General features: G+C 41.5%; 2 protein-coding genes across 11 annotated transcripts in view; one reads left to right on the top strand and one right to left on the bottom strand.

The window, feature by feature from the left end:
• The window catches only part of JADE1 (jade family PHD finger 1), a 65,748-nt gene extending 43,820 nt beyond the window's left edge, over positions 1 to 21,928 (top strand). For all 6 annotated transcript variants that reach the window (XM_012472994.2, XM_012472993.2, XM_012472996.2 and 3 more), the window contains 5 exons: positions 2,105 to 2,272; positions 4,455 to 4,571; positions 8,397 to 8,918; positions 14,604 to 14,721; positions 18,059 to 21,928. In XM_012472994.2, coding sequence (XP_012328417.1) covers positions 2,105 to 2,272; positions 4,455 to 4,571; positions 8,397 to 8,918; positions 14,604 to 14,721; positions 18,059 to 18,969 — 1,836 coding nt within the window. In that variant the 3' untranslated portion in view covers positions 18,970 to 21,928. The remainder of the gene's footprint in view (positions 1 to 2,104; positions 2,273 to 4,454; positions 4,572 to 8,396; positions 8,919 to 14,603; positions 14,722 to 18,058) is intronic.
• The window catches only part of SCLT1 (sodium channel and clathrin linker 1), a 223,477-nt gene continuing 207,324 nt past the window's right edge, over positions 11,419 to 27,571 (bottom strand). Inside the window, exons 21-24 of one of the 5 annotated variants that reach the window (XR_010345381.1) lie at positions 22,057 to 22,116; positions 21,113 to 21,164; positions 19,818 to 19,955; positions 11,419 to 11,764 (exon numbers count right to left, since the gene is read on the bottom strand). Coding sequence is in view for 1 of the 5 variants with exons in the window: in XM_064383880.1 (XP_064239950.1) it covers positions 22,099 to 22,116 (18 nt within the window). In the remaining 4 variants the exon portion in view is untranslated. Of the gene's footprint in view, positions 11,765 to 17,393; positions 19,030 to 19,734; positions 21,165 to 22,056; positions 22,117 to 27,571 lie in introns of those variants that run through there. The other 4 variants (XR_001110682.3, XR_010345382.1, XR_001110683.3 and 1 more) reach the window with 4 other exon arrangements.

Below are 27,571 nucleotides of genomic sequence, written 5' to 3'. Positions count from 1 at the left end.
GGATAGGCGTTAGGCAACTTAAAAAGTTTATGACAATCTCAGTGCCTCTTTTCTTTCTTATTTAGTTTTTAATGCAGTAATGAAGAAATTTGGATTTGTTTGGGGACATGTGCCCATGTATATTCTTAGGATTTAAAAGCCTGTCTGGAAGTACTTTCTTGGAATTCACCTGTTGATGCTGAGATTTAAAGCAAACTTGAAAGACTTGTGTGGAATAGGTGCTTGGTGACTTCTTGGGAAGAAGAAGCATGTTTGCTCCATGAAGTTCTTGATTACCTTGTGCTTCATAATTTGTGACCTCTTAGGCTTTCCCTCTGTGAAGACCTCCCCAGCTGTGGCCCAGTCCTGGCTCCTCTTGACAGGGAGACTCCCGACTCCTGCTTCAGTCACGTCAATGCCGTCTGTTGCTCTGGATCTCACACTGTCTGGGAAGTCTCCTTATGGTAGTGAGAATTCCTGTGGTGGCTTTGTTCTGTGACATGAGCATCCTGATGACTAGTGTTGCTTTTTGGTTGCTGGTGCTTCTTGTATTTACTTGGCTGACTTCTCAGTCTTTTTCTTGTCGTTACTTGCTGTTTTTTTCCTGATGAAAAACTTTTTGGAAAAAAAAGGGTTCTGTTCGAAAACTGGTCAACCCAGTTTTATCAACAAGTCAAGTGATGTCGGGCAGGGTTGTGCAAGCTGTCCCAATGGGCGAGCGGCGGAGTTGTAATTTAAGGCTTTTGGATGCCCTCTTCTTTACCTTCTGTTCTTGCTGCCATATCACCTTGTCTCTTTTCCTTAACATTTACTTCATTTTTTTCCTTTGAGAAAATCCTTCCTGGTATATCTTTAAGGCATACTTTATGTAATCTTATAAATTAGCTTAGAAATTCTCCTTCACATGTGGCTCTAGAATGTCTAATACAGACCTTTAGTATTTTGAAACCTTTATAGTGTCACTTAGCTCTGTTAAAATTTTTTTCTAGTAAGTCTATGTTGACAGTGGCTTATTCATGGCCCTGACACGGCACTCTGGGGCTTTGATCTGAAGTGTGACTTTTCTTTCCTCAACTTTCATCCTTGTGGTTTTCCTTTTTTGCATCGTGGGTATTCAGATTACATAGCAGCTGTATTTTTTCTGTCTGAAAAACTAGAGCTCTGCTACTGTGACTCTTGACTTCCTGACTTCCAGGTCATTTAAGGATAAAGTTTTGAACAGTTTGGTTTTTAAAGGGCTCTCTGAACATGCTCCTGGTACCATCGTTTTTATTTTTCACTTATTTAACATTAACCTTCTCTGTCTTCGAACTCTCTTAGTTGTTTAAAAGCCTTGATTTCAGCAGTTTATGTCATCTTGTGTAATTTTGCCATCTTGTATAAAATAGGCTTTATTTTTAAATTTACATTATTTTTTATCTTCATTTCTAAAAGGCTGGATTCGTTTTAACTATCAGCTAAGGAGACTACATTCTCTCTGAGTAGGTCTCCTTTTTCTGCCCTGTTGTGTTCACCTGGGAGAGTGCTGATATCTAGTTGGTGTGGCATTTGCTTAGCCTGGGGAGTGCGCATGCTTCTTTCCTGTTCCGCTGCCATCTCATTCAGCAGCTTTGGGAGGTTCTCTCAACTGCTTTGTGCTTTTTCTCCACACTGTGTATCCCACCTTTGACAGTAAAGCAGAGGAATAGCTTCTCTCACGGAACCCTGTGGCATGTTTCTACACTCCACTTACTGCTATTAAACCCATCTATATGAAGTTTCTAAATATTGAGCAGGACTTACTGCTCAGTATTTAGAAACTTCGTATAGTTGGGTTTCTGCGGCAACACAGCAAACCAAATTTCATATAAACCTTTCTGTCCTCAAGTAGTTTCCAGGACCGCCCTCTGCTAAATAAATATGTATTATATCAGCAGAGCTCACACACCTCCTAAGTGCTACTGTGAGGCTGCCTGGCATTTTTCCTGAGGGGAGAGGGTCATAGCCAGGAAGCTGTGGGAGTGTCTCTACTTTGGTGGTAGTTCTGTTAAAATCTTTCTAGGTGTTTTTAAATGAATAGATATAATGGGAAAAATAATATTTTCTCTTTCTCTCTATTCCTTGGGGATGTGCTGTGCCATCACAGGCCTGTTATGGAATCCTCAAGGTGCCAGAGGGCAGCTGGCTGTGCCGGACATGTGCCCTGGGGGTTCGGCCAAGATGTCTGCTGTGTCCCAAGAAGGGTGGAGCTATGAAGCCCACCCGTAGTGGAACCAAGTGGGTCCATGTCAGCTGTGCCCTGTGGATCCCTGAGGTAAGTGTGGTTCTTTTTTGTTGTTTTTACTTTTTTCGAGACAGGGTCTTACTCTGTCACCCAGGCTGGAGTGCAGTGAGCTGGATCATGGCTCACTGCAGCCTTGACCTCCTGGGCTCAAGTGATCCTCCCACCTCAGCCTTTTGAGTAGCTGGGATTATAGGCATGTGTTACCAGGCCTGGCTTATTTTTTATATTTTGTAGTGAAGAGATCTCACTTTGTTGTTCTGGCTGGTCCCAAACTCTTGGGCTCAAGCATTCCAGTCCTCTTTCCTTAGCTTCCCAAAGTGTTAGGATTACAGGTGTGAGCCACTGTGCCTGGCCAGGCATGGTTCTTTTTTTTTTTTTTTTTTCCTTTTTTCTTTTTTTTGAGGTGGAGTCTCTCTCTGTTGCCCAGGCTGGAGTGCAGTGGTGCGATCTTGGCTCACAGCAACCTCTGCCTCTTGGTTTAAGCGATTCTCCTGCCTCAGTTTCCCAAGTAGTTGGGAAAACAGGTGCATGCCACCACGCCCAGCAAATTTTTTTCGTATTTTTAGTAGAGACAGGGTTTCACCGTGTTAGCCAGGATGGTCTCGATCTCCTGACCTCGTAATCTGCCCTCCTTGGCCTCCCAGAGTGCTAGGATTACAGGCGTGAGCCACCACGCCTGGCCACGCATGGTTCTTAATAGCACCTTAGCTCAGAAAGTCCTGGCTTTTAACTGGGATTCGGTGAGTGGGTGGAGAACCATGCATAAATAGGCAGCATTGTAGCTGATGAGTAAAAAGACACCTTTTAATTGCTACCTTTTTCCTTTGGGAAAAACTGAATCTTAAGCACACTGTCATCTTGTCACGGAATGTAAATTTGTGGAAATGTTAGCGGGAAGCAGCAGTCAGTTGGGACTGTTAAGTTGGTGGTGTTCAAACTTTGCCTCGCCCATCCATCTCAGCGAGCCTTCCCATCACAACACCCATTCCCTGGAGCAGACCTGCAGCATTTAACCAGCTGTGGCCTGGGTGTGTCATTCCCCAAGTATCAGCTGTCCATTCTGTGTGTGGCATGGTGTACATGAGGTATCACTGTGGTTAAAATAGACCCACTCTTGGTCATGCTTTGGTGATTTTTATTTAAACCTTTATTGTGCCTCAACCTTTTTAATTTGAGGTCTGGTCTAATTTATTTCTAGTCTTAGATCTTGACTAATAAAGTTTGCATAGCTCAGTGTGAGAATATAATTTGTGATTCAAATTCCAGCATTTTTGGGGTGTGATTTTTGGTACATTTTCCTTCCAGGGAAAATTATTTGAGGATGATTTGGATTGAGGTTTCATGATTGGGGTCTTGGTAGCACCAGGTCTCGTGGTTTGCTATTGATGGGATACAATTCGGTGATCCAGGCTGAATGCAGAGATGGTACCTTATTTATCTTTGTAATTTCCCATCTTGAACGTAGTCATTTTTTGGACTGAAGAAAATGGTTTTCTTTGGCGAGAGATTAAAAACAGGTTATATATTTACTTACCCTGTTGTTGATACCCTATTTGAATATATTTAAGATGGATTTTTAGTTTTGACCAACTTGTTATGGGCTAGAGATTACATGAGTCTTTGTCATTAGGCACTTTGGTGAGAAGTGAAAACTCAGTTATCTCAGTGTTTTTTTTTTTTTTTTTTTTTTGAGACGGAGTTTCGCTCTTGTTACCCAGGCTGGAGTGCAATGGCGCGATCTCCGCTTACCACAACTTCCGCCTCCTGGGTTCAGGCAATTCTCCTGCCTCAGCCTCCTGAGTAGCTGGGATTACAGGCACGCGCTACCATGCCCAGCTAATTTTTTGTATTTTTAGTAGAGACGGGGTTTCACCACGTTGACCAGGATGGTCTCGATCTCTTGACCTCGTGATCCACCCGCCTCGGCCTCCCAAAGTGCTGGGATTACAGGCGTGAGCCACCGAGTGTTTTTTTTTTTTTTTTTTACAAACAGGGATGTCTGTCAGATAGGGACTGGGCTTTGGGCTCGATTGTCACTGAAGTGTTCTAAGGCATTTAAAGTAAGGGTTTGCTTTGTTCTAGGTGGGTGAGTATCCCTCACCACTGTCTGGTAGGAGTGATGTAGGAAAGTAATGGATCTTTTAGTTTCTAACATTCATGTTCAGGCTCTGATGACCTGTGCCACCCTTTCTTGTTATTTTCCGACCTTTAGGTGAGCATTGGTAGCCCGGAGAAGATGGAGCCCATCACCAAGGTGTCACACATTCCCAGCAGTCGGTGGGCGCTAGTGTGCAGCCTCTGCAATGAGAAGTTTGGGGCCTCTATTCAGGTAATTAGCTTCATAAGAATGGCTTCATTTTCCTTTCCTGCATGGTAGGGAGCAGGATGAGGGAAGGCTCTGTGACCTGTCCAAGGGTTTGGAAAGGGGACTAGTTCCAGGAAGCAGAATGAGGTTCCTAAGGGTTGACTTGAGCCCCAGTACACACGCACACCTTTAATTGGCTGACTGTATCTGGTGTAACCAGAACCCAAGCTTTCACAGTCACAGGGTAATTCAGAAGTTCCCCTGAGCTGTGAGGTGGTTCCAGTTTGTTTCTCCCTCCCCTCTTTCTGCCCAAAGCATCACAGCTTCTTTCCACAGGCAGACACCTCCTAGGAGTCTTAGTGAGATGTTCCTTGACATGGCATTTTAGAGTTGGCCACCCTCCCACCTGCAGTCACTGAGTATAGCTGCAGATGATGGCCCACCTCTGTGGCTGCCTCCTGAGACTGCAGGTTTCCACGGTGTGCACACACCTGTTAGTAATCAAGGGGACATGCTGATGCATTTGCATTTGGAAAAACAGAGACTCTTTGAACACCTGGGTAGAGGGGCATCCATGAAGTGCTCCTGTGTATGCTGGCGTCCGATTGAAACATAATCTGGATATCTGATTCTTTATGGCACTGCGTGCACGAGTGTGTGTATGAAAGAGCACTTGCACACCTGTGTGTAAATGTGTTGCCTGTCTGCTTTTGCATGTCCATGTACAGACAAGTATGGGATGTCATGAGATAGGGAAATTAAGGAGGGAATATAGATGGCATACTGTTTTTCATGTGGCCTAAAACTCGACCTGAGAAGTTCATTTCTAGGCCTCATGTTATTGATTGACATCAAGACAGTCAGGATTAGAGAGGCCTGCAATGCTGTGTGTGGCTGATGGGGGCCCTTCAGGTTAAGTTTGGATCTTTTGGGATGTACCAGCACAGGCCCCAGGCTCTTCTTTGGTTTCCTCATTGAATTCTGGGAGCAGAGGCACTGTTTTGGAATGGCTTCTCTCTGAATGCAGAAAAAACAGCAGCTCAGCGCAGATATAAGCTCCAAGAGTGTAGTCATACTGTCAGCCATGGGTTTTAAAGAAATGACCTCATTTGGCAAAGTCAGTTTGTATTTTGGCTGATAAATACTTCTTTCAGTAAGGCGGTCTTAAAATTTTTTCATTTTTTAACAAGCCCAGTGGTTCTATTTTCTTCTTTATCACTTCGACTGGTGTTCAAGAATCAAAAGTATAAGAGAAATATTTGGAGGGTGGGTCATGAGACAGCTGGTGGGATTTGGCTGGGGACCTTGGAAATAGTGGAGATATTTTTGGCATTTGAATACATGACAAACACCTCTGCCCAAGAGTTGGATTGGGGAAGGAGAGTGGAGCTGGAAGACAAAAGGGGGAGAGCCGATATACTTGTGTGTGTGTGAGTATGCGTGTGAGCATGTGTATATGAGTGTGTGTGTGGATGAGTATGCATGTGATTGTGCATGTATATGTGTGAGTCTGCATGTATGTACATGTATTTGTGTGGTTACGCATGTGAGTATGCATGTATGCATATTTAATTATGTATGTATGTGAATGTGTGTATGCGTGAGTATGCATATATGTGAGTATGCGTGTATGTGAGTGCATGTGTGTACGAGTATGTGTATGCGTGAGTGCATGTGAGTATGCATTTGAGTTTGCGAGTATGTGTGTGTATGTGTGAATATGCATGTGTGTATGTGTGTGGATATGCATGTATGTGTGTGGATATGCATGTGAGTATGCATATGCACGTGTGCACTGGCAGGAAACAGGCTGCAGCAGACCATGCTCCCCGGTGTTCTGAGCGTAGAATTTATGCCCTTTCCTGAGTATGCCAATCCCTGTCTGTAATTAATGTTTAAAAGAGGTAGGCAAATGGGATCTTTGTTTCCCTTTTGAAGAGAGATGATATAATGACTTTTTTGTTGCCATTGACCTCTTTTTCCCAGAACATTAATCTAAAGAAGAGGCTAAAGAAGGCTGACGATTTTTCATATCTTCACAGATGGATTGATTTTATTAAAAGAATTCCTCTCTGAAATGTCTGCAGCTGTGAAGGCTCTGGTTTACGTTTCTGTAACATCTGTTTGCTGAGTCAACCTGAATGGGAAAACCCAGAGGAAGGCCATTTGGCATTTTTACAAAGTCCTGTATAAATATTCTGCTGCAGTTCATTTCTCTTTTAGGGTTAGAGCGCTTGGGTTAAGTGTAGTTTAAGCCAAATGGATAGTGTCTCAGTCATCTGTTCCCACTTTTACTTCCCACTTGTCTGTGTGCTACAAGGGAGGACACTTTATCTACTTAAGACAGTGGGGTGTGTGTGTATGTGTGTGTGTGTGTTTGTTTTCTGCCACCAAAGCTGGTTTCACACATTTCTTGGAATTGAGGTTATTTATAGAGAAAATACAGATTTATGTCAGTCTCCGTGGTTAGTTATTTGTAAGGGTGGAATGGTGAAGGGAGCTGGATTTTCTCTTCTTAATAAAAGAGACCTCATGGTAATGGAAGAAAGCCTGGCTGGCAGCAAGTCTCCTCCTAAGTACTGAAGTGTTTAGGGGGAAAAGCCTCAGCTCTACCCTCTGCTGTCTGTGGTGATGTGATTCAGGATATGTTGAATGAGTTTAATTAAACTTCTCAATTGGCTTGGAGTCACTGGATTCTACAACTTCGTGCAGCCCTGGCATGCCCTTGGGATCACTTGGCCTCACACAATGCAGGACTGCTTTTAAGGGACTGGCTTCAGTCACTATGGGGAACCACCTTCTAGGGATTTGCTCAGCAAGATCAGTTAGGGAGGAGTTAATCACTTTGTTCCTGCTAGGCCAGAGGCTTGCTGTCTGGATCAAAGGCATAAAACCGTGGCCCTGTTTAGGCAGTGAGAGGGGAGGTGGTCTGCATAGGTTGCCTCTAGGTTGATCTCCCTGTGACCCATGGGAAGGGTCTCACAGTTCTACTGCCTCTCTTCAGTGGCCAGGAACAGTGTGCACAGATCTTAGGGCTTAGAGTCCTCCGTGCATCTGGTGAAGCTTCTTGACAAGTGTGAAGACCTTTTCCCACTTTTCCTGTGCTGGATTCCTCTTGTCTCCTACTTTTGGGGTTTTTATTCAGTTTACCCTTGGTGCTCCTTTAAGGAAATGCACTGTTTATTTTCTCACTTGTGTTGGGACTCTTCTTGGCTGGGAAGTCAGAATGAGGATTTATGTTCAAACTATGAGTCGTAGTCATTCTTCCCAGGGAGATTCTTACTCAAGTTTACACCAGAAGAACGCAAATCTGTAAGAAAACTCAAGTTAATGCCTGAAAGTGGACTTTGCATATTGAGTACAGATTCTTTTGAATATGATCCTAGTGCCACACTTCATTCCTCTACACATGTCATTTGTATATTCATGGCTTCTTCAAGATGGGATTTGGATGCGGTTTCTTTTCTGAGGAAGTTAGGGTTTGGTTGATTAAAACCTTTCACCTGAAGAGTGCCCTTAAATTTGAAGACTTGGTTGGGTGTGGTGGCTCATGCCTGTAATCTCAGCACTTTGGGAGGCTGAGACAGGCGGATCTCTTTTGCCCAAGAGTTGGAGAACAGCCTGGGCAACATAGGGAGACCCAGTCTCTACATAAAATTCCCAAGGCTTACCTCTTAAAAACATGACATGATCATCCAGGGTTAATCCATGTACAACTTCCTGTCACAGCACATGCTTGAATCATGGCTCTTCTCTGTGCATGTGTGCATGGTGTGCCTAGCACTGCGGGCCTTCTGACATGGTTGCTCTATAATGGTCTATTCTGTGTTCTTTGTGTGTTCTTACCAGTGCTCTGTGAAGAACTGCCGCACGGCCTTCCATGTGACCTGTGCTTTTGAACGGGGCCTGGAGATGAAGACCATCTTAGCAGAGAATGATGAAGTCAAGTTCAAGTCCTATTGCCCAAAGCATAGCTCACACAGGAAACCTGAGGAGAGTCTTGGCAAGGGGGCTGCACAGGAGAATGGGGCCCCTGAGTGTTCCCCTCGTAATCCCCTGGAGCCCTTTGCCAGCCTTGAGCAAAACCGGGAAGAGGCTCACCGGGTGAGTGTCCGTAAGCAGAAGCTGCAGCAGCTGGAGGATGAGTTCTACACCTTTGTCAACTTGCTGGATGTTGCCAGGGCTCTGCGGCTGCCCGAGGAAGTAGTGGATTTCCTGTACCAGTACTGGAAGTTGAAGAGGAAGGTCAACTTCAACAAGCCCCTGATCACCCCAAAGAAAGACGAAGAGGACAATCTAGCCAAGCGGGAGCAGGATGTCTTGTTTAGGAGGCTGCAGCTGTTCACGCATCTGCGGCAGGACCTGGAGAGGGTAATGATTGACACTGACACCTTATAGTGACTTAGAGAAGAAGATGCAAAGAGGCAAACGCTCGCCAAGAGCAAGAAATGATAGCCAGTCATATACTCTCAGACCCTTGTACACACCACAGCATGAGGTTGTGTTGGTTAAAAATATTTATGGGCTGGTAAACTCATTGTACATATGTGCAAAACTGCCACTGAGTGGGGAGCTTCTTTGTGATTTTCTCTTTTTAAAACACTTTCCCATTAATCTTTACTGTTTTGTAAGGTCAAAGGGGGTGTGTCTTCCCCACCCCTACTCCATTCTAGATCTAGAGTGAACTGAGCCCCAGGAAAATGACCCAAGAGGTTGACTCATGATTGTTTACAGACTGATTTAGAAAACCAGAACGGATTTAATTTATAATGGAGAGGGCCAGAGATAGGAAAATTTCTTGTTCATTCCAGGGAAACTCTAGGTGCTGGTGCTGGGCTTAAGAAGGAGCGCTAAGCACGGCTGCTCACTGGCCCCTGCTTTGTTTCTTGGGTAATTCATAGGGGCATTCCCAGTACTGTCACGAAGCAAAGCAGGCAGTGGGTGCTGATGTGTGTGCATGAGCTGTATGTACACATGCATATCTGTTACAGAAGATACTCCTGGCAGTGAGGTGCTAGGTCATCACTGAGGTTGTGTGTGTGTGTATGTGCAAGTGTGTATGTGTCCTTTGTCCATCCATGTCTCTGTTGTGTGTCTGTGTGTGAGTTTGGGTGGGATTCCTGGCACACAGGAGTGTCAGATCTGAGGAGCCCCAGTCATGCTCAGCACACTACAGATGTGTTGTCACACTGAGATTGAGGAATGTCGTGGCTGTTGGCTGCTTAGCCTCAGCACTTCCTTCCGCTGTTGGCTGCTTTTGTGCCTCCCCCACTTTCCATCACCTCTGGAGTCCCGGCTGGACTTCCCTTCCTGCTACAGGAATAACGAGGAGTGGGCTGCCTCCCCCTAGGGTCTCCTGTTCCCTGTAGGTAGTTTCTGGCTGAGGCTTGCTAATTGGGGATGCTCTTAGAGCATCTTCTACATCAACTCTCCTGGCTGCTGGCTACTGATTAAATTCATTAGTGTGAAAGAGATGGGAGCGAGGGTTTCTGGCCTGAAGCAGTCTGCACTGAGAGGTACCCAAGTGGCCTGAAACAGTTAACACATCTCCCCCAAGCTGCTCACTTATTAGTGGGGAGTGATTAACCTGCCTGGGAGAGACTCTGACTCATAGATGATTTGAAATGGGAGTGCGGGCAAAGAACAGGGAGAGTCGGAAAGTACTGAACCAAAAAAGCCCGATCTCATGGAGACCTGCGTGGCCCTGTTAGAGACGATGTAGAAGTGAAAGTCTTTTAAAGTGAGCATTAGAGCTCCTTTTAGTACATGACCGAGTGCCAGCATATTTGCGATGCCCCTTCCCAGACCAGGTTAGGATTCCTGGGAAGGCTGCGGATTCGAGCCCTGGAGGAGGCAGGAGCCTGGAGCAGGTTTGTGAGGCTTTTGTGCTCCCATACGCCCCCTGGTGGTGAGTGTAAGTAAGACTTTGCCTCTCATAAACACATGTATGTGTGGCATTTTTGTTAAGAGATGAGAAAAAGATTGAGAAGGATAAACTGGAATCCTGGTGAGAAGTCTTTATGCCAGCCCGACACCTGCTGTAATTGGGGTGCATGAGCTATGGAGTCAGATAGTTGTTGGGAGGGGAGGACAAGAAGTCTATTGTTTGGACTGTGTGTGTCTCACAATCACCACAAAATAAAAGTGTAGAAAATGCTTGTGGTGTACTAACTCTTTTCTGTACTTAAGTTACTCAGATTAACATGCACTTCTAAATCTAAACATTTTTTTGGAGTCATCACTGTCACTGTTTAAGTAGAACAATGCCAATGATGTATGAGAAACAGGGAATAAATCAGGATTTGTATATGTGTGTGTGGCATTACTTACATTCCCTTTATTAAAAAGCCTAAGGAACTTTAGGGAATTTGGATTCAGTTTATTTTTTTGAGATGGAGTTTTGCTTTGTTGCCCAGGCTGGAGTGCAGTGGTGATCTCCGCTCATTGCAGCCTCCACCTCCCGGGTTCAAGTGATTCTCCTGCCTCAGCCTCATGAGTAGCTGGGACTACAGGTGTATGCCACCACGCCTGGCTAATTTTTGTATTTTTAGTAAATACAGAGTTTCACCATGTTGGTCAGGCTGGTCTTGAACTCCTAACCTCAAGTGATCCACCTGCCTTGGCTTCCCAGAGTGTTGGGATTACAGGCAGGAGCCACTGCACCTATCCTTAGACTCAGTTTGAAAGTGGCTTATTGTAATGAAAAATATGTGCTACCCCAAATTTGCCATGATGCCTGTGTTGGTGGAGGCGTTAAAAAATTGAAATCTTTGCCATGCTCAGAGAGTTGCACAGTTATTTGTAATTATCAACAGTAAGTGTATCAGGGCAGGGGTGACAATAAAAAATTACTACCAACTTTTTTCTCAAGTAAGTTAGTTTTCTGTTTATTTCACACAATATCAGTTTATAGCAGATCCTCAAAAATCATTTAATACATGTGACTACAATCAAGGCATATGATCATTCCGAGACTGACAAATGAGTAGCCATCATTAGAAAACTGAGACAACTGAGTGATTATGGTGACTGCTCTTTCCTGCAAACACACACCTCACGGCATTGCACAATGGGCACCAGTTCTGGATCTGGAAGTTAGGTGACAGGAGTAGATTTCAGGAGGGCTTGGGAGTCCACAACTTTAAGAAGACACAGTTGCTGATGTTGGTAGCCATGTCAAATTCCCAAGCCTGTCACTTCACTCTCATTCCTTTTCCCTGAAAGATGCAGTAAACGTGAGTTCAGCAAATTAGGACTTACTCAGATAAAGACAGGCTACCTCTGCACTCTGGCTAGTGTTACGGAAAATGGTCAAGTCCTGGGGGACAGTCGTCTAGTCATTCTGGAATGGTCACCTTTGAAAATGGGGTAGAGGCTACAGTGTCCCCTGAACAAAAGGCGTGTTCAACTTCAGTGTTGCAAACAGTTTTGGATTCAAGAGAACACTGAAACCACTTTTTGATTTCTTAAGAGCAGTGGTCCTTCGGGTGTTGCCCTGACCCGGAAACAGGAATGCAAATTCATGGAACCCACTTCCAAAGGGTGATTCTGTTTTGTGGGTACCCACATTTCTGTTTGGGAACACTGCTTTAGGGGAAAGTGATGATCAGGTTTAAGGTGCTATGAGAGTGCACCTGGAGATGGTTTAAGTGTTTTTTTCAGATGCCTCCTTGAGGACAGTTGGGAGAAGATAAAGCAGGGGAGGGAGCATGGTGGAGCTGGTGCAGGAAGGGACAAGCTGGATGTGTTTTGAGGATGGAAGAGCATCAGTCCAGCTCTGCAGGTGGAGGTGGCTGAGAGTTGTCCTGTAGGGAGCTTTATGCATAATAAGAGAGTCAGGTTTAGTTAGAGTCCTCACTACTCTAAAGTGTAGTTAGTCTAGTTAGTCGGGGGCTGATTTGTTCTGATGGACAACCATGGTCTTTGTGTTTTGGGTTTACATTAGATATTTCCCATCAGATCATGAAGAATAGGAGTGGGATTTTTCTACTTAGCAGCCAGTGTGGTCAAAGCTACCAAAATTAAATTTGAATAATATACAAAGTTAAAATTCCCTGGCTTCCTTATTTTCTATTTTCAAGGATAATTTCAAGTAAGGAAGATGCAAGTATCTCTATTACACATCTGATTTGAATATTCAGAGAGCAACCTGTCTGCTCTTAAGATGTCAGAATTTGTTTCCATTTTTTATTTACAGTAGTCAGATTCCTTGTTAATGTAAAAGCAATTCTGTTTCCTAGAAGTTTTGAATCTACTATGGATCTAGGTCTGATCCCTCATTCTTGAGCTTCACTCTTAATCTCCCCTGGGTAGAACCATATTATCAAAGAGAGTAGTCTGTTAGCCACTTCCATTCCCAAGTTGGTCAGAATTTGTATAAAGGACACCTGCTTCTTGGTGTGAGGGTGTGCAGCTGCCAGAGAAGGGAAGAGACTACCTTAACTAGGCTGATTGACACCCATGTAATATTTACCATCAGACAGGGAGTGTTTTTATTCTCAATTCTTTAATTTTAAAATAATTTAAGACAGGAAATAGTACTATAAGGGATTGATACAGAAATAAAGATGGGAAGATCCTGAAAGTGAATTGATTAGGGGGAGGAGAAGCCTGACTTGGCATTTTCCTTTTTAGGCCAGGAGATTTTTACTGCCATGCAAATGTGAAAGGCTGTATTCTATCTCTCTCAATGCTTCATATCCTCTTGCAAATGAGTGCCTTGAGCACAACTGCAATTGTTAGGGTTTAGTCTATACTGACGCTTTACACCAGGGTACAAAATCTTGTGTGTCTTCACAAGGTTTGTTGATGCTTGTTGCTGTCCTCACTGCCAAAAGAAAAGGTTGGTGACCTTTGGACTTTTTCCACTTAAAAGTAGGGTGATACTACTTTGTTGAGTTTATGGGGAAAAAAACTATAAATGTGGCAAAGAGTTTGCTGATAATGGGATTTTTTAGGGAAGTGAAGGCATGCCTGTAGGAGCTAATGGGAAATGTGGTTGCTTTTCACTCCTGCCACTGAGATGGCTTAGGAGGTCTTGTCCATATATTCCCGAAGAAGGGTTTCATTGTGTATTTGGCGTGCTGTGTCTGACATCTGTGTTTTCAGGCCTATGTAATCTAGTCAGGTTGACCAGTAGACGATTTTAGGACTGAAGGATTAAGGGAGTTTAGAGACAAATTCTTTAAATTTTGTGTATTAAGTGATGACAGATGAAGAACAAATCTAAATATTGGTTACTGAGCATGGGTTAGGGTTACGTGATCCAAAGCAGTCGCACATCAGATAGGAAGTAGAGCCAACTCTTAGCACTGGGTCTTTTCAGTTAAAAACAAACCAGGAGAGGGGAAATACCAGTTTTTCAAGTGATGACACAGAGAACTGCTGGACTGGAGATGTCCAACCAGCAAATCATTGGCAAAGTTGGAAGTTTCCTAGGCATTCGCACACCTCATAGCAACACATAAGCTACCTGCTAGCTCCAGGCATTTCAGTGAGTCCAGTGTGCAGTTGACAAAAGACATTTACTAGGATTCTTGGTAACCATTTGGTCTTCCAGTGGTTCTGGTGCAGGGGGTTCCACTCTGATGACCCTTGGCCCCATGTTTACCTAGTTCAGCCTTCAGTAGATACTCGAAGTGCAGAAGTGGCTTCTGAATTGCTCTAAAGCCGTTGGCCATCCAAGTGACAGAAGATATTGATGCATTAAAAAGCAAAGTCTAAGAGGTCGCAAGTTTTGACTTGCCTCTGTGCCGGGATGGGTTAGGTGTGGTGGAGGCAGGACTTCTGTATGAGTTCTCTAGGTGTCCCTCCCACTTCTGTGTCCCTAACCCTCTTCAGTGTTGCTGCTGCCTATGTTAAGGGGTAGATGTGGAATCCTTATCTGCCCAAAAGGAGATTAGAGATTGGATAAAATGTTCAAAGTACATATTGATTTCAAATATCTGTCAAGGCCCTAGTAGGAGTAATTTCTCTTAGGCAAAGAAATTTAAAAAGCACCAAAGTACTGTTATATACTGTATTGCTTACTTAGAATCTTTATTCTCTACATTCTAGGTTCGGAACCTCACTTACATGGTGACCCGCAGGGAAAAGATTAAACGGTCCGTGTGCAAAGTCCAGGAACAGATATTCAATCTTTACACTAAGCTCTTGGAGCAAGAAAGAGTTTCAGGTATGCATTAAGCCCTGGTAGGTGAAAGTATAGGGCAGAGGTTTGTAAGCTTTAACACTGTTGAGGAAGAAATAATAATTTCTTAATTTTCTTATAGAGGAATTTAAGAAGCATACATGTTCATATTTAAAGGAGGTCTTTAATTTGAGGCATCATGGTTAAGGGGAAAAGCTGTGAATTTGCCCTCTATAAATATAGGTGGAATCCTATGTTCTTTGCTTATTGATCAAACAGATGCAAGTCTTTGAGTCTCCCCAGTTTCTTCATGTGCAAAATTTTCTCTCTCAAGCTACCTCTTGGAATTGACGGAAATAAAACAGTGATTTATATGTTCCATAGTACTTGGCAAACATATAATGGGGATACCTAACAGGTTTATGTTCAGCCTTGGGCTCTATCTGTAACATGGTAAATATGGTAAATATATCTTAAGACTGTACTTAAGACACAGTCCATTTTTATATAATGTTCACAGTAGACTTTTTTGGTGTAAATGGATTGTTGAATATTTCTTAGATTGAGCACCAAAATTTATTGTCTTCTATTTTATATTGCCCTGGGCTAGACAAACATAAAAAGAAAACTAGGGTATATACTTCCTCTACTCTAGAGAATACATCAGTTACTTGGAGATCAAGGGCAAAGATCAAGTTGGGCAGATTGTTTAACCTCTGTATTGATCTTAAAGTTTATTCTAGAATCAAGACCTCTTAAGGGTATTTTAGCACTGCATTCTGTGATCATAAGTCCCCACAAGTAGGCAGTATAAGGATTTCAGTGAAGGAGAGCCGTTGAGTGTGGATCAGGCAGCATTAGGGACCCAGGGAATAGGTAGCTCTTCAACTGGACTTCATTAGACAGTGAGCCTCTCTCCTGCCTTGGACTACCCTTTAAAGTTATAGCAGTACCATCCTTGGTGCTTGCATTGTGCAATCATAGTTGATACACTCTTGTTTTTGTGCATTTGTGGCTTTTTGTCACTCTATCTAGATTATCACAGAATATAGAGACAAGAAGTAAGTCGTTATAATCTGTTGCGTTAAGTCCAAATTCTGGTTTATCTAACCAATTATGTGCAACTAGAGGGAGTTGGGTCAGCTGAACAAATAAAAGGTTTAGGGAGGTTTAAATGATGTTCTCGAAGTGTTACATAGTTTGAATGCAGTAACTTATTGATATCCTAGATATTTTCTTCCCAAGATTAAGCATTTTTCAGATGAATCAAGTGTTTATCATTAGCTGCAACTTGAGGGTTTGTTAAGATTTTAAAAATAAATTTTCTAAGTAGGGTGTCATGTGTAAAAGTAGTTTGATTCAGAGTCTCTAAAGTGAACTCTCTCTTCACGATTCCTACTTGAAGACAAATAAATGAGATCTATTTAATGCCCTTGGAAGACTATCTGGTGCAGATCACTGAGCCTACAGCCAGCAAATGCTGAGCTGGAATCACTAATGCAAGTTGTGTCTGTGGAGTTGTGCCATTGGAGGGCTTTCTGCAACTCTTAAGTCATTATGTAATGAGTGATTACCTGTAAAAATAAGCCATAAAGAGCATTTTCATCTGATTTCATTCAAGTTATTTCTCATGGATATTGCACGCAGGTTTTTGCATTTCATGGCTGAGGTCTTTACTGGGTGAGCGAATGATACTCAGTAAGTTTGGGAGTTGTTTTGTGGTAACATAGTTGTAATGTAGATGTGCATTCAGAAGTCTTACTATCTTACTACTGTTTCAGAAAAGGAAAACAAATCCTCCTTTCATTCCGAGGTGAGAACCACAGGTATGATCAGTTGAAAACATTCATCTTCCTGGAGGATGCTGCTGAGTAAAGCTCTCAACCCTTTAGGGTGCTTAGTTTTTCTTTTTCCAGACCAGGGCTTCAGTTGTGTTCTTATTCATGCCTGCAGTAGAGCAGATGGTCATGATTTATGTGTCATTTAGGGTCCAGGGTTTAAACTGTGTGATTCTGAGAGTGGGTAGGGTCATTTGGCTGAGTGAGAGTGTCCAGTGGAAACAGTGCATATGGGGGGAGGGTCATGAGTTGGAGGCTCTTTAGAGACATGGATTACAGTCAAGGAGATAGAAATCAGAAAATGCTAGCCTCTCCTTACCATTCTCTTTTCCCATGGCAGGTGATGGAGTAAAAGAAATGTATTCAGTGTGATGTGAAGGTTGATTCGAATGATTGATTCTTGAGAAAGCAGGCATTTCCAAACCAGCAGGTTGTAAAATACCTCCTCCTGTGGTCATGACAGCTCTGTGTTGAGTCGCTAGCTATGTTTCATTTGCTTGCAGTGTTTGTGTCTGGTGAGCACTAGGTTCTCATGGCCTCCTGTCTCATACCCTGGGGGCTGAACCTTGTTTTCTTGGTGGTTCATATCTTATGGGAGACAGAAAACATGAGACTTGCTCTTTCGAGATAATCTTGAGGCTGCTGCAGAATCATGGTCTTTATGATGAACTCTACTGTGCTGTGAATTCACCCACTGGGGTAACAACTCATTAGTGGGTTGTGAGATGAATTCAGTGGGTCATGACAAGCATTAAAAACAAAGTATAATAGAAAATGTCAGAGTGCATTATCAAGTGATGCGGATTAATATTATTTCACGAAATGTGAACTTTTACCAGGTAATGCTGTGGAATTTAGTCTTACTGAGATTTGCATAAAAAAATTTAAAAACATCAATTTAATTTACTTCAAGTTGAATGACAGTTCAGTTGAATCCCACAAATGTATTTTGCACATAATAATAGTGAGCATTTTTTGGAACACTTATGATATATCAGTAATTTTTTTAAACATTTCCTTTATTCATTTCACATGTTTACATGTATTTATCCTCACAATAACACTGTTGAGGGTATAGACACTTTAGAGAAACTTGCTTTTTGGGTACTCTCAGTCTCATGTGGGAGGCAGAAGACTGAGCAGTGGAGTAGTGTGGCGCAGTGGCTGTTCTGTAACCAGGTAGGGGGCAGAGGCAGCCATCAGGCACCTGATGGGTTCTGCATGGAGTCCCCTTTGAAAATCAGATCAGTTATTTTGTTTGGAGGAACATGTATTATTTGAAGAGGAATAGTTTTATGAAAAATTATGTGAGCTTCAGCTGTTTTAGAAAATGGGGCTTACTGAATCTGTAGATGAAATGCAGATTCTCAAGGAAGGTCATATCTTTACTATAAAAACCAAATTTGTACAGACTTGGTAGTGTAAATATGGTATTGTTGGGTGGGGAGTTCACATAAATTGGGCCACACTAAGGGTCTAGAAGTTTCTTCTTTTGGATTTGCTTCTGCTGTAATTTTTGTTTATTTGTGGTTCTATGTTCCTAGGTGTGCCTTCTTCTTCCTGCTCCTCCTCCTCACTGGAAAACCTGCTTTTGTTTAACAGTCCTTCTGTGGGTCCTGATGCTCCCAAGATAGAGGACCTGAAGTGGCATTCTGCGTTCTTCAGAAAACAAATGGGTACTTCCTTGGTTCATTCGCTGAAAAAGCCCCATAAGCGAGATCCTTTGCAGAATAGCACTGGAAGTGAAGGCAAAACCCTGCTGAAGCAGCCAGACCTGTGTGGTAGAAGGGAGGGCATGGTGGTCCCAGAAAACTTTCTGGGTTTGGAAAAGACCTTTGCAGAAGCACGTCTCATATCAGCACAACAGAAAAATGGTGTGGTGATGCCAGACCACGGGAAAAGAAGAGACAATCGTTTTCATTGTGATCTCATTAAAGGAGACTTAAAGGACAAATCTTTTAAACAGAGTCACAAGCCTCTCAGGTCCACAGATGTGTCCCAGAGGCATCTGGACAACACAAGAGCTGCCACCTCCCCTGGAGTGGCGCAGTCAGCACCTGGCACAAGGAAGGAGATCGTGCCCAAGTGCAATGGCTCCCTAATCAAAGTAAACTATAATCAGACCACAGTCAAAGTGCCTACAACACCTGCCAGCCCAGTGAAAAACTGGGGAGGATTCCGGATTCCAAAGAAGGGGGAACGGCAGCAGCAGGGAGACGCCCATGAGGGGGCCTGCCACCAGCACTCGGACTACCCGTATTTGGGCTTAGGCCGAGTTCCAGCCAAGGAAAGGGCAAAAAGCAAATTAAAATCTGACAATGAGAATGACGGGTATGTCCCCGATGTGGAAATGAGTGACTCAGAGAGTGAGGCATCAGAAAAGAAGTGTATACACACCAGCAGCACTATCAGCAGGAGGACAGACATCATCAGGAGAAGCATCTTGGCTTCTTGATGCAACAGAGATGATGCGGAAGCCCTTTGGGCTAGTCATTGGGTGTACTAGAGGAGAGCTCTGATGGGGGGAGAAGCAGAAACCCTTTAATCCTGAGCTACACAAACACATTTACTTGCAATTCAGATTAAATTTTTTTTTCCAGAGTCATTTTTAAATCATTTTTGTGAGAAGTTTGTGTTATTTGCAACTTGTTGAGGAAACAGAAGAGTAGATTGTAACCGTAAGACATTGCTAAGACTAGAACCCGAACTAAACACTAAAATAAGAATGAAAGAAATTTTAAAGAGGGCAAGGCTTAAATAAGCCTCCTGAATTTTTATAGCCCTCTGCATTCTTCCCAAAGCACAAACTCGTGGTTACCTGAATACAGGGAACCAGATACGGTTCTTGAGAAACCTTCACGGTACCATTCACAGCCCATAAAGCTTATTTTCTAGGACTGTGGTAGATCTTGAAATCATATTTATATTTGGCCATCAAGGCTATTTTTGTTACATTATAGTATACAGGCAGCAGCTCTGAAGCTTCAGTAACACTAGGGAATTTATGTGTAAATATAGCAGTCAGGGAAGAGAGTTTTAAAAAAGGTCATTATTGGGGGAGTTGAGGGGACAGGGTGGAGCTGCTGCAATGTGGAGATTTAGGGTAAATGTAGCAAGGTCCTGCTGCTTGAAGCCTGTGAGTAGGTTGTGGATATGGGACTGGTAGAGAGTGAGACTGTTAGAAAAGTTGTATCTATGAATAAGGGCAGTTGAAGTACAATTTTTATCAGTCTACTTGACCTTTCTCTTCCCTAACCACTGGCTGTTGAGCCAGCTTGGGATTTCCCTGGCCATTGTCAATACCTGGCCATCTGGCTTCCACTAGTATAATGGCTACTCAAGTTCAAGTGAAGAACTTCCAGACTCTGGTGACTCTTACTTCCCAGAGCCAACCACTAGTGCATATGTCGGGGAATCTGGGCTTCCAACATGAACGGATTCCTTAAGGAAAAGAAAAGAAAAAAAAAGAAAAAAAAGAGAGAAAAGCGAAATAGGTTATATTTTAAAAACAATAGAAAGGCAATAAGTTGCGATAAGCTCTTACTATTGACCAAGGTTATACAGGAAAGAGATTGAAGTGTACCCTTGAACTTTGAATAGGTTTTCTGTAGTCAGAGTTCTAAACTCTAATTCGTAACTTGGACTTTCTAATTGCAAATGGCAATAACTAGTAAGTTATCAGCAATAATAAATTTAGCATTAAATTTGAGTACAGTGTTTTGTTTTTGCACTCACTGTAGTGCATATGTATTAAGACAGTGGGTAGTGTTTAGGTCCTGTTAATTTTTTTTGGAATTCAATGTGGTTGTGAATCAACTTAAGGAAGGAAAGTTTAAATAGCAATGAGATTTAGAATTATGGGCATTCGGAACAAGCCCGACTTCCCCAAAATTACTCCTTAGTTTGTTAATACCAATATTCAGATACCTGATTCATTTATACATCTGTTTCCATATGGCAGGGACGTTATGATAACTTAATGAATAATGCTTTGAGTTCTGTAGTTAACTTTCAAGTCTTCCAGATGATTGTCAACAACAACAAAGGCTTATTGAATTCCATCTTGCTATGCAAGTTTTATCAGATGATCAAATAGTAGATCTGATGCATCCCCATTGTGTGTATAACATTTTCAAACCAAGTCTTAACTTTTCAAATACATTTTAGTAGCTAATTCAGGGGACGGGAGAGAATGACGCAGGTTTTTAGATTGACTATTTTTGAGCTATGGGGCTCGTTTTGAAAGACTGCTGTCCAGATCAGCTTGTTGCTACAGATAATAGAAGGTTCTTACGAATCCAAGTTGTATATTCACTTGTAGCATAATTTAAAAATTAGATTTTTTTTTTTTTTTTTTTTGCATATGAGCAAAAACCTTTTGCTGGATACAGGAGAAGGTTGGACTTTATCTACAGTTATCTTTTGACTACAGCAACAGCTCTGGGTGAGAGTAGAATTTATAGAGGGATAATTTGTCAAGCCATAGAAAGAAAATCTAAATTAATCTAGTAAGTGTATGACCTCTCACCATTTTTAAGAGGTATCAGATTCATTTGCACTATTAGGAATGCTAGTTTTGTGCAAAAATAATGCCTTACCTGTTTTTTCCCCACATTTAGGTTGAAAAGCTTTCAAATGTTCCAAGTTATGCTGAACCAAAAAACAAAAACAATACAAAAAAATATATAAAAAAAACCCCACACAAAAACAAAACACACAAAAATAAAAAGCCCACACGTTTTATTCCTGCTTTGAAATGCAAATGGTATAGAGCACGATTTCTCTGACAGTATAATGATAGCTTTGTTGAGTTAGTTTCATGTCATGCTGGGAACTCTGTATGAGGTGGCCATAAGCAGCAACCAGCCCAAACACCCACTTGTATTCTATTAGTATGGAACCATTTGCTTTTTTTTTTTTTTTTTTTTAAGCTTTATCTTTCCTTGTGCATCCTGACCAAGAAATACCTTTGATTATGATTAATGTATTATGTCAAAATGTAGGCTAGTTAAACTTTTGTAAAGTTGCCTGGAATGTCATATGTTAGGTTATAAACACAAGATCTAAATGATGGGTTTTACGTGTTGTGTACAAATCTTAATTATTTTGAAATGGACAAACTTGTCATTACATTTGTAACCTTGTACAGAGGATTTTTCACTATGTGCCTAGCTTGGTGTCCATTCAGCTAAAATTGAAAAAAAAAAGGTGCATGAAGAGTTAAAAATCAAATAAAAGTATATGTAGAGATGACTATTTTATATTACATGACCCAATCCTGTATTTATTTCTACCCCCTTTTTGAAAGTATTTATAAAACTAGTTGAGGACAGCTGTATTTTTTTGTTGAACTATTTAGTAGAATTGTGCCTTTTTGTCTGTATGTGAATAAATGCTGTACATTTTGCAATACATTTTAAGTGTCTTTTGAAATCTGCTTTTGCTAAATATTTAAAGGTGTATATGACTTAGCAGTCCTGAATCAGTCAGTTGTTTACTGTCTCACAATTTAGATCAGGAATGAGAACTGTAGAGAACATACCAAGATCGTGCAGAGTACAGATTCACTGGGCTGCTTTCTGGCTCAGCTCTGCTGGTGAGACTGAAAAATAATGGTTTGATTTTAGTCTTGCCCACCTGAACTTCTTTACAGAATACAGTTTTGGATCTGAAAACACAGAATCGTTGAAACAGCATAGACTTCAGGGTCAGAGAGAACTGGATTTAAAAGCTAAACCATAGTTACCAGGCACATGACATTGGCCAAGTCACTTAACCATTTTAAGCCTCAGTTTCCTAGAAAGAGGATAACAGCTTAGTATCTTAGATACTGAAGTAGTTGTGATGTTTAAAGCAAGTCCATTGAGCACCTCAAAGAAACATATATTAGGCATTTAGTAAGTGGTAGGCTATTTTTATGATTGGGAACAAGACACTGATATTTGCAATATTATTTTAACTAATGAGACTTCTGAGGTGAAAAATATTATTCCTGAATGGTGGGAAGCCTGTATTTATAATACAACCTTTAAATAATTTAAAAAATAATTTTCAAAGAGCAGTTTGATTAATTGCTTTCTTTTGATCACAACTCTGGGACAGTAGGGCAAAAAAGAGATTATCTGCATTCTACACGTTAAGACTTGGCCAAGATCGCGCAGCACTAGCAGAACTAGGCCTGCACTCTCATTCTCATTCCTGGTTTTGAGTTCTCCCTGCCTGAAACAATCTTTTGTACAACCACTACATGCAGTAATTGGCATAAAGTGAAACGCACCTTTTTCTATATGTTGGGAACAGCAAAACTGGTGTGAATTATGCGTTCTCATGTAGGTTATATTGATTAGGATCCAAGACAGAGTAGCTATCTTAGTCTAATTTATAATTTTTGTAAGGATTTGGCCAGTTTTTTAAACAATTGTTCATACACTTGCTAAAGGCTTGTTTATTTCTCGTTTCTCCTTAGTGACTATTTACTTACATATTGCTTGCTCTGAGACCCCAGAGAGAAATAACTGATTCTTCCTACAAGGTCTTAAAGCTGAATAACCACAATAGTTCCCTAGGGAAATTAAGTCCCCAGGAGCCAAAAGAAGGGCCTATCACTGGCAGTTGTTCAATCTGTGATGGGAAATGTAGCATCAGGGACTCATGTTCATGTTTTCACCCAAATCACTGAGAAAACAGTTTCTACCTTTGAAGCATTAGCCATCTGCACCAAATTTCACAATTAACTTCGAGGTTGAAATCTTCAATATGATTTCCCTTTAATGTTCAGAACTTCATTAGATGATGTTTTCTAGCCTAAGGTAGGCTTTGATTGCCTGGTCATTGAAAAAGAGGATAAATGCAAATCCAATGTTATCTACTTTCTTGACTTCAACTGTTCCCTGTACTACTTACTCAGTTTCGTATCTCTGCAATTCAGCTTTTCTGGAGTGTGAACCGATTGCCTGTTGGGCATCCCCTCTTGGATGTATACAGGTACTTGAGATTTTGGAACTCAGTCTTTTTCTTGATCCTGTTTTAGAGAATATCCTCCTAGACCGAAACCTGGGAATCCTTTATGAATTATTCTTCAACTCTCACAGCCAAACAGTGATCAAGGCCTGTGTATTATATTTAATATTGCCTTAATATTTTTTGCTTCTGCTCCCACTACTGTTTGTTGTATAATTCAGGCCTCTTCATTTTTTTGCCTGAATTACTGCAGCAGCCTCTTATCTGGTTTCCTTGACACAAATCTTGCTGAAATTAATCTCTCCAGCAACTGGCTGAAGCCTTGCCAACAGTATCTCCATAGTGATAACTTCAGAAATAAAAACTGATTTTGCCATTCCACATCGCCTTTGGGAGAATCTCATGACTTTTGCAGATAATTACAAAGGTTTATCAAGTGGTAGGCACTGGTATGTATGTTAATTAGTTTAATCCTTATAACATGTGAAGTAGGCACTATTATCTCCAATTTGCAGATGAGGAAACTGAGGCACAGAGAAATTAAGTAATTTGCTCAAAGGTCAGTAGGTAGTAGATCTGGGATTTGGTCCCGTCTGGGATTGAGACCCTTAGGCAGTACTGCCTCTGAGAATATAAAAATAGTTCACACATGGCTGGGTGCGGTGGCTCACACCTGTAATCCCAGCACTTTGGGAGGCCAAGGCGGTGGATCACGAGGTCAGGAGTTTGAGACCAGCCTGACCAACATGGTGAAACCCAGTCTCTACTAAAAATACAAAAATTAGCCGGGCATGGTGGCGTGCGCCTGTAATTCCAGCTACTCCGGAGGCTGAGGCAGGAGAATCGCTTGAACCCTGGAGGCAGAGGCTGCAGTGAGCTGAGATTTCGTCACTGCACTCCAGCCTGGGCAACAGAGCGAGACTCCATCTCGGAAAAAAAAAAAAAAATTACACACAAAGTAGTTTGAGCATTTCTGAGTATACGGAGGACTGACTACACATGTAAACTTCAGTTAAACGAATTCCTATAAGGCAAAGCCAATAAACTTGGTTAAAACATGTTAATGCACTGGTTAAAAGACTTTGAGTATAACCTAATAGATAATGATCAGGATAGTCCGATTATGGTCAATTAGTTCCTGCCTTATTCTAGGGAGAATGGAATTAATTTAGTCACATGCACATTTATGTAACACATACATACATACACATTTATAGATCAAATAATATATGTATATGTGATCAAAGAAAACACTGCTATCAAAGAATAAAAAGAATAACTGAATTCTCTATACATCTTAACACTGCTTGGAAAGTTACAGAATAATTTAAAATCACATAGTTTCTTGATGTTGAGAACTAATATCTTTACACTAAATTAAAGCTATGTAAAACATCCAACTCAGGATTTTTATGATATAAAGTGTAATAAATGCGGTTATTTTTACACGTGAATAAGCAATGCCAAATTAAGTAACAAAGATAAAAATTAATGTGTATTGTCATTCCTAATATATCGCCAATGTGTCCTGATATTCTTACTACTACTTGGCTTATATATGGCTGAGTTTTAAAAACTACATTTATGATTATGCATTAGTGTGGTTATTTAATCACTAATCTGGGTGCTGGTTCTAACTTTGGGATTATGACCAGTGTAAAACAATTTCTTTATGAAGCAAATCTTTTTCGCTGGTGTTTCCCTTCCCGTGCAACAGTCTCAAAGAGAGCTTTTCTCCTTTTTCCCACCAATTTTTGGCTCTTATTCAGTTTCATCCTTGGAGCTTCGTTTTTTTATATCAAATGCTTGTGATGGTATCTTTGCCTCAACTAGGCTCAAGTACTCCAAGTAAATACCTTTCAAACGCCATGCTTTAAAGTATCACACTCTGAAAGGAAATTATACATTGTATCAATCACTTTACAATAACTAAACACAATTTAACTTTTTGGATAGATAAAATGGTGAAATTGTCATCACTCATTGAAGAAATCTGGAAACTCTCAAAGGAGGTATTAAGCTAATTATTATAACTTACTTTGCTTAGATCTATTTTTTCTACTAAAGTTACTTCATTTAATTTAGGTTGTGGCCAATTTCTTTCCTAGGTTTGGAAAAATTACCAAATCCCACTAGATATGAAGATACTTTTTCTTGCAAGGTTTTTTTTTTTTTTTTTTTTTTTTTTTTTTTTTTTTTGAGACGGAGTTTCGCTCTTGATACCCAGGCTGGAGCGCAATGGCGCGATCTCGGCTCACCGCAATCTCCGCCTCCTGGGTTCAGGCAATTCTCCTGCCTCAGCCTCCTGAGTAGCTGGGATTACAGGCACGCGCCACCGTGCCCAGCTAATTTTTTGTATTAGTAGAGACGGGGTTTCACCATGTTGACCAGGATGGTCTCGATCTCTTGACCTCGTGATCCACCCGCCTCGGCCTCCCAAAGTGGGTTTTTAGATATATATACATAATCTGAAAACCAAAAGAGCTTTCTGGGTAGTGGCAGTCAGAAAGAGAATTAAAACAATAAAAGAGGCTCACAGATCAGACTTGTTCTAAGGTTGATGAATGAAAAAGTGGAAGTAGAATTTTTCGAAACCTATTTTGCATCTTTATATTCCATCAAGAACGCTGATCCTTGAAGTGAAAAGACAGAGTGGACACTGGTAAGATGGTTAAGGGTCACTTGAAGTCTAGAATGCGTGAAGCACTTATATGAGAGCATCTAGATGTTTGTTTACAGTGAGTTCAAGCCTCCTGACCCAGGTGAATTACATCCCATGACACTTGGAGAACCTATAAAGGTTACTTTTGAATCACTGTCAGCAAATGGGAGAGATGTCAAAATTATACATTCCTCAAACTCTAAAGATACAATGTTGCACAACAGTACAATTCTGGTGTTGACCAGATCTGGTCTGAAATCCAGCTGTGCCACCTGCCGGCGATACGACTCTGAGCAAATGATTTAACTTTTACTATGTCTTTGGAAAGGAAATGATAATGCCTACCTAGAAGGACTGTTGGACTATGAGCTAATAAATGCAAAATGGTAGCATGATGCATAGCACATGACACATGCTCAACAAATAGACATTATTAACATAGACAAGCATGTTTACCATAATCCGTAGAAAGTCTCCCATGGATTGTCTTAGTTATTTGAAGAAATACGCTTATAACTTCTCTCATTCTCTTTTATCCCACAGAGTAGTTTAAATAAAAGGAAATGCTAGTCTCACTTTTAATCTTCATAGACCTAAATATTAAAGATTTCCTTATACTTTATATTATGCTCTGATAGCTTTTCCATTCATTGAAAAAAGGACTGTGCTGCTATAGAATGAAAACATTGAATGAAAACTTCAATGATGCCTTATCAAAGGAATTAATGAGTTTTTTTTTTTTTTTTTTTTTTTAGAGACAGAGTCTTGCTTTGTCGCCAGGCGCCAGGCTGGAGTGCAGTGGCACAATCTCGGCTCACTGCAACCTCCACCTCCCGGGTTCAAGCAATTCTCCTGCTTCCGCCTCCCGAGTAGCTGGGACTACAGGCGCACACCACCACACCCAGCTAATTTTTGTATTTTTAGTAGAGACGGGGTTTCACTATGTTGGCCAGGATAGTTTCGATTTCTTGACCTGGTGATCCGCCCGCCTCGGCCTCCCAAAGTGCTGGGATTACAGGCTTGAGCCACCGCGCCCGGTGGAATTAATGAGTTTTAACAAACATCAAAGGAACATGCTGTGATTACTAGGATGCTACATGGATTTACTAAGAGGGCTAATTTGCTTTTCTTTTTGGACAGGAATACTAGATTAGATCTGGGAAATATGACTAGTATGGCATAAATGAACTTTTGCTTGGTAGAAGGTTGGATCTTTCTTGATGTTCTTATGACAGTGTACAAGTAGCAATATGGGTCAGAATAGAAACAGGTTGAATTGCCACACCTGACATGTGCTGATCAGGTACCCATTAAGGGAGTTGGTGGTTGGTATGCTCTGAGATGGTCTATATTTCTATCTGTCTGGTCCGCTTCTTCTTTTAAATGGTTCGAATGAAAATATGGGTAGCATGTTTATCAAACGTGTGACTAGCAT

Source organism: Aotus nancymaae, unplaced genomic scaffold (assembly GCF_030222135.1).
Source record: "Aotus nancymaae isolate 86718 unplaced genomic scaffold, 86718_ANA_hifiasm-v0.15.2.pri h1tg000033l, whole genome shotgun sequence".
NCBI lineage: Eukaryota > Metazoa > Chordata > Mammalia > Primates > Aotidae > Aotus > Aotus nancymaae.
This window is presented reverse-complemented; position numbering and strand designations above follow the sequence as displayed.